Consider the following 7,786-nt stretch of genomic DNA (forward strand, 5'->3'; position numbering starts at 1 on the left):
CAATTGCACAGCCCAGGGCAACATGGGTTTAGAACAAGTTGTTCCTTTCTCTCACAACTACTGTACTACTATGACATGGTCTTGGACGCACTGGTGGACAAACAAAATGCAGATGAAGTATACACAGACTTTGCAAAAGCCTGTGACCAGAGCGATCATGGTGAAATAGCACACAAAATGTGAGATAAAGGAATAACAAAAAAAGTGGGTCAGATGGATCAATAACTTCCTAACAAATAGAACACAAAGACTAATAATAAACAGAGTAATGTCAGAGGCTGCTATAGTGAAAAGCTCTGCTGTACAAGGTATTTACTCCCATCCTTTTCCTCATCTTCATATTTGACATAGGCAGAGATGTAAGCCACAGCACAGTGTCCTCCTCTACTGACGATACCAGAATTTGCATGACAATCATCCATTAAGGACACTGCAAATATCCAAGAGGATATTAACCAGTCTTTAAATCAGCCTTAGAAAACAATATGACATTCAATGAAGACCAATATCAATTACTCCGTTATGAAAAACTCGAGGAAGCAAAAATTGGATCGGAGTATAAAACAAATTCCAACTACACACTAGAGAGAAAAATGAATGTGATGGACCTGGGAATGATAATGTCAGAGAATCTCACTTTCAAAGATCACAATAATATATCCATCACATCTGCTAGGAGAATGATAGGATGGATACTGAGAACCTTCAAAACTAGGGATGCCAAGCAGTGATAATTCTCTTCAAATATCTTGTTCTCTCTAAGTTGGAATATTGCTGCACACTAATGGGCCCTTCCGAGGCAAGCGAAATTGGAGACCTGAAGAATATAAAGAGAATTGTCACTGCACGTATAAGTACAATAAAGCACCTAAATTACTTGGAATGGTTGAAGTTCCTTGACCTTTACTCCTTGGAACGCAGCCTAGAAAGATACATGATAATATACTCTTGGAAAATCCTGGAGGGATTAGTCCCAAATCCGCACAAGGAAATCACTCCCTACGAAAGCATAAGATTCTGCAAGCGGGCAACATCCCCTAGTGGAAAGTACAGTGCCTACATTCTATAGGATGGGTGGAGATATTTGCAGTTTTCAGCTGTAGTATCGACGACCCTCTGGCAAGACAGTATGGTGTGAGTGATGGTGAAAATGTTTCTTCTTTTTTGAGGTCACTCTACCTTGGTAGGAGACGGACGGTTTGTTGAGAAAAAAATATTGATCAAAATTTGGTACATTATCATAGTGCTGTTTCCCTATTACATAGGATGGATTTTAACAGCTTGATATGGAAACTCCGGTTGGACATTGATGATGTCTTTAGGTATTCTATGTGCGGCCAGTAGTAACAGCCTCGTTGATCAGGCCATGATATACCGGAAGACCTGGTCGTGGGCCGGGCTGTGGGGGCATTGATCCCCAGAAAGCCCTCTAGGTAGACTCCAGGTAGGTAGGGTTCATCAGCTACAGAGGCTTCGAAGGTTTCATTGAAGCAGAAATGGAGTTACTGTTACTTGGGAATTACCATTCCTCAAGATGGCATTTCCCATACACACGAGAAATGGAATTTATAAAGAAGTCTTATAAATAGGTATATAAATGCCTATATACACATTTAAATACAGACAATACCTTCGACACAATTCTAGCAAACATATGCAGTGTCAGGAGAGTATGAGGACAGGTGTGTAGGTAGAGTGGGGGAGGTGTGTAAGTAGAATGAGACAGGTGTGTAGATGGATTTGGGAAGTTGCGTAGGTAGAGTGTGGCACATATGCAAGTAGAGTGGGGCAAGTGTATAAGAATGAGACAGGTATGAAGGTCGAGTGGGGAAGTTGTGTAGGTTGAGGGTACAAATGTGTTTATAAAGCGAGACAGGTGTGTTGGTAGGGCAGGATATGTGAATATATCAAATAGAGGAGATTAGTAGTTTGAGTGAGGCAGGTTTGCAAGTAGACTGGGTAAATATGTTCACAGAGTTGCGTAAGTGTGTAGGTACAAAGAGACGTGTCGGGACTGGTATAGTTTGTATTTTTCACCTGTCCACTCTTGTTTCTCTGTCCAGGTGTGGTACCCTTCCCTAGGGAGGGACCAATCATCATGATGTTTGTCACAGGACGCTTCCACACGGGCGCCGGTTTCAGCCTCCGGGGCCGCCAGATTCCTTGTTCTGAACGATCTCCTATGGTGACTTCAGAGGATAACAAGTCTGGCTCTAGAGTAATGAGTCATCAAAACCCTAAACGAGAGATCAAGGAAGAAGAGAAGGAGGCAGCGCCGCTGCGATCGTCGGAGGGACACCAGGAGGCCGAGTGGGTGGACGGATGGACGGAGGAAGACACATGGGCAAACGTGGGTAAAATATCACTTTTACCTGAGCATTATGGCTGAGGTATTGCTCAAGGCTGTTGATGAAATCTGTGGTGAAAACCAAGACCGATGCGAAGGTAGAAACCACATTTAAATGCAGTTCTGTTGAACAAGTTTGAAAACAGTGTTACAGAAGCAGGCTATCATGATATATTCTTTGTAAGTTGTCGTTATTTGTGCTTTGTTGAGGCGAAAGTGATGGTCTTCTTGAAGCCATGACACTCCTGAGAGTTTAGACGTAGACGCTCAGGCTGGTACTGGCTCTGCCTTTAGCTGGGTCTCTCTCTCTCTCTCTCTCTCTCTCTCTCTCTCTCTCTCCCTCTTTGTCTCTCTGTGAGTGTTTCTGTCTCTCTATCTGTCTCTGTCTGTCTCTCTCTGCCTGTCTCTGTTTGTCTGTCTCTCCCTCTCTCTCTCTCTCTCTCTCTCTCTCTCTCTCTCTCTCTCTCTCTCTCTCTCTCTCTCTCTCTCTCTCTCTCTCTCTCTCTCTCTCTCTCTCTCTCACACACACACATACAGGGTTTTACAAGGTTAGGGTAAGGATTCTTAACTTTATATACAAGCTAAGAGCTGTTTCCTACATCAGCTCATTTGAAATAATTTTTGTTGTTATGAAACATACAAGTCGGGAACAGGATGAAGTTAGAGCCATCAGTGGGCCAGCAATTTCATTTGATCAACTGACTTTATTTCGCTGATATCATTATGCTGTACGAACATGTTTCAGTCTCCAGTCATCTTAGAAATAAATGATCTCATATGAAGTGATGTTCTGGAAAAGAGTACAGTTAGAATGTTGCTGCTTGCTGTCCTTGTACAAAAACTCGCTTCTCGTTGTTCTAGGAGTGGAGCCAAGTGTGCTACTTTGACAATATTGGCCTTGTATATAACACTAAGGCCACCCACGTCCCTCCTGTATTGAAGGCTCTGCTGAAATGACAGATCTATCCAGACTGAGTCCAGATGAGACGGAGGGCAGGCAATCCAAGAAAGTGGAACATACTCAAGGTGTGAGCATACCTGCGCCTCGTACAGAATCTTGCAACCTCTACTGTTGAGCAGATGCGAGATACGTCGAAGTGCTGCCTTGTTTGCAAGATTTACAAAGTGGTTCTTCATGGTCAGTTTGGAGTCAAATTTAACCCCAAGGATATCAGCTTCGTCCCCGGGTACCAACACTTTCCCATTCATTCTTATCACTGCTCCAGCATTACCATCATGGTGCTTAGAGACCATCATCTGTCTTTTCTCAGGAGTAAACGTGACCTGCCATCGTTTACCCCAGACTGATATGGCTGTAAGCTGGTGATTGATGTAACTTAGAGCAGCTGGCATTTCCTCTCTTGGATAAGTTAATGTCAGAGTACAGTCGTCTGCATATGCATGGGATTTTGGGATAAGATGAAGAAGGTCATTGAAGTAGACATTCCACAACAATGGCCCAAGTACACTTCCCTGTGGAACCCTTTCACCAATGGGATGTCTTGCTGACTCTGTCCCATTGAGAACTACACTTAAAGATCTACCTTGAAGGTAATCACTGAAGAGACATAGTGTAGAGCCTGCAATTCCCAATGCTTGCAGTTTTGCCAAGAGGCCCTGGTGCCATACTCGGTCGAAAGCACCAGCTATGTCCAGTGCAGCTACACAACTGACTTTGGATTCATTAAGTGTCTGGTGCCACTTACGGGAGAGGTTTAACAACAGATCAGCAGCAGAGTAACCTTTTCTGAAGTCATATTGACGGTCACAAGTAAGTGAGTGGTAGTCGAAAAACTCCATCATCTGCTGTGAGATTATTGTCTCAAGAATTTTGCTAGTGATTAACAGGCTTGACACTGGTCTGTAGTTGCTGATTTCTGCTCTGTTCTTGTTTTAGGGAACAAGGATTACATTAGCCTCCTTCCACAGAGAAGGCCACTTACACTTTGCTAGGCAGTGCTGATGCGAGTTAGAGGTGCTGTTAGCTGGTCTGCACATCTACATAGCAATCTTTGGCTCAACTTATCTCTCTCTCTCTATCTCTGCCTCCCATCCCCCTCCTTTCCGTCTCATACAAATATTACCGTGTATATTTGTGTGCGTGTTGATTTAGAGAAACAATATCTATATTTACTGTATGAGGAATATTCTATAAATAACCATTATTAGTGATACCTTTATTAATAAAGAATCTTATGACCACATACGCTGGATTGATTTCATCCTCTTGTTCTCATTACTCGGGCACACTAACTTGAACTGACTATTTTCCCAACAGGTAAGTGTGAATACCGACCCATAACACAGAGCTATAGAACACAGAGATGTGACTACAAACCAAAACTATAGTACTAGACTAGAGGCAAATATAACTACATATCCAGATTAAACGCCTTTACCAGTACACCTCTTTTACATGATCACAGTATTTACTGGAATGAAGATGAAAAGGTATGCGAGACCCCAATATTTAATAATTGTTAAGAATTTCAGCTGACCCCTAGGGTTAAAAGCCTTGTCGAGGGGCGCTAAACAGCTGGACAATACTTTAGGGTTCATTACCAGGAAGGACAGATAAACTCGCATATACAAAAATATATTATCAGTAAAACTATATACACAACATAAAACCTACCTACACCACTTTTCACTGCTACTAATTATTTAAAGTCAGGCCACATGATAACGCCACACCAGCATCTGCCTCCTCCTCACTGCCTTACACACCTCTCTCAGTCGCCTGTACATAAAAATGGCCTTCTCTAAAACACGTCCATTTGCCGTTCAGTCCGCTTCCACTGACACTATTTATTGAGCGTTTTTTCACCCACACTACTACACTTTTTATATTTCACAACAATTCAGAATCCTGCATAATAATAATCATCTATGTCTTTCTGAAGCAGGAAGCGTCTCTCATGGAATCACTGCGTTAGTGACAGATTTTAGCCCACTAGGTACGTGTACTATATGCAGTAACAAGCTGTTTGCTACCCATCTGTCTAGAGCAGTAGTCTCTAACCTTTCTACATAATTGAACCACATTAGATGTTCAAATGTGTGATGAAGGGCACACCTTAAAACAAGTGATAAGAGCTCGGCCTGTACTTGTTAATTTCGGTTGGATCCCTTCATTTTTGGATTGAGTTGCAATGAAAATCGATAGCACATTGGCGAGTTATATATATATATATATATATATATATATATATATATATATATATATATATATATATATATATATATATATATATATATATTTATATATATAAATATATACATTTATATATATATATATATATATATATATATATATATATATATATATATATATATATATATATATATATATATATATATATATGTCGTGCCGATTATGTAAAACTGGTCAATTAGCAAGAACTCATTTAAAATTAAGTCCTTTCTAAAATTTTCTCTTATACGTTTAAAGATATATTTTTCTCGTTAATGTTAATGTAAAAATTTATAATTTTTCACCACAAGAATCTTAGAAAACTTACCTAACCTTATTATAACAAGCGTAATTTATTTTAGCCTAACCCAACTAAATATATTTTAGATTTGTTTACAGTAATTTAATACTAAACAAACACAGTTAGGTTCAGAATGATTTTGGCGAAATTATTGCATACACAAATTTTCGCTTGTCCTATATGGCAAGATGAACGTTGCTATTTAAGCCAAGATCGCAAGTTCTGCCTATTCGGCACGATATATATATATATATATATATATATATATATATATCTTTCTTTCAACACACCGGCCGTATCCCACCGAGGCGGGGTGGCCCAAAAGGAAAAACGAAAGTTTCTCCTTTTACATTTAGTAATATATACAGGAGAAGAGGTTACTAGCCCCTTGCTCCCGGCATTTTAGTCGCCTCTTACAACACGCATGGCTTACGGAGGAAGAATTCTGTTCCACTTCCCCATGGAGATAAGAGGAAATAAACAAGAATAAGAACTAGAAAGAAAATAGAAGAAAACCCAGAGGGGTGTGTATATATGTGCTTGTACATGTATGTGTAGTGTGACCTAAGTGTAAGTAGAAGTAGCAAGACATACCTGAAATCTTGCATGTTCATGAGACAGAAAAAAGGACACCAGCAATCCTACCATCATGTAAAACAATTACAGGCTTTCGTTTTACACTCACTTGGCAGGACGGTAGTACCTCCCTGGGTGGTTGCTGTCTACCAACCTACTACCTATAATAATATATATATATATAATATATATACATAATATATATATATATATATATATATATATATATATATATGTATGTATATATATATATATATATATATATATATATATATATATATATATATATATATATATATATATATATATATATATATATATATATACATATATATATATATATATGTGTGTGTGTGTATATATATATATATATATATATATATATATGTGTGTGTATATATATATATATATATATATATATATTTGTGAATGTTTTGTCAATGTACTTTGTCTTTAAATAAAATATATATTAAATATAGGGGGTGGTAGGAGAAAATTCTCAAACAGCTTCAGGGAGAACCTTGAGTTTTCCCTGAAGCAAGTTCATTCTTGTATATATATATATATATGTATATATATATATATATATATATATATATATATATATATATATATATATATATATATATATATATATATAGATAGATAGATTCTTCTTTCAACACACCGGCCGTATCCCACCGAGGCAGGGTGGCCCAAAAGGAAAACGAAAGTTTCTCCTTTTACATTTAGTGTTATATTCAGGAGAAGGGGTTACTAGCCCCTTGCTCCCGGCATTTTAGTCGCCTCTTACAACACGCATGGCTTACGGAGGAAGAATTCTGTTCCACTTCCCCATGGAGGTAAGAGGAGATAAACAAGAACAAGGACTAGAAAGAAAATAGAAGAAAACTCAGAGGGGTGTGTATATATATGCTTGTACATGTATGTGTAGTGCGACCCAAGTGTAAGTAGAAATATATATATATATATATATATATATATATATATATATATATATATACATATATATATAAATGGTGGTACATTCAGTTTCTTGCCTGCTTTGTTTTTTTTGGGCATTTAGTATTGATGTTGTCTATGTAGTATTAGTTGCGGACAGGTAGAGCGAGTTTTAATAACCCTCACTGAGGTAATCAGTAACCTGGGCAATTAGGATTCGGATTTCATTGGCAAGGAAATGCCCTATGGCTGAGAAGAAGCTGCTATAATTATTTACTTTATCAGGCGCATTGGTGGGAGTTTTGTTAGGTCTGATTAGTATAATTTCTTTGGCCGTTACAATTTTGAGACGAGTATACGAGAAAGTGTTCTCCAGGTCTTTTTTGATATCGCTCTTTATTTCTTAGAAACTGTTATCATAATACAG

The 7,786-nt window shown here is 38.4% G+C and overlaps 1 protein-coding gene across 1 annotated transcript in view; it reads left to right on the plus strand.

The window, feature by feature from the left end:
* Window positions 1–4,545, plus strand: part of LOC138853057 (uncharacterized) — a 30,736-nt gene extending 26,191 nt beyond the window's left edge. Inside the window, exon 4 of the mRNA XM_070087437.1 lies at window positions 2,064–4,545. Coding sequence (XP_069943538.1) covers window positions 2,064–2,389 — 326 coding nt within the window. The 3' untranslated portion in view covers window positions 2,390–4,545. The remainder of the gene's footprint in view (window positions 1–2,063) is intronic.
* The last annotated feature ends 3,241 nt before the right edge of the window (window positions 4,546–7,786 follow it).

The sequence above is a fragment of the Cherax quadricarinatus genome, chromosome 21 (assembly GCF_038502225.1).
Source record: "Cherax quadricarinatus isolate ZL_2023a chromosome 21, ASM3850222v1, whole genome shotgun sequence".
Lineage (NCBI taxonomy): Eukaryota > Metazoa > Arthropoda > Malacostraca > Decapoda > Parastacidae > Cherax > Cherax quadricarinatus.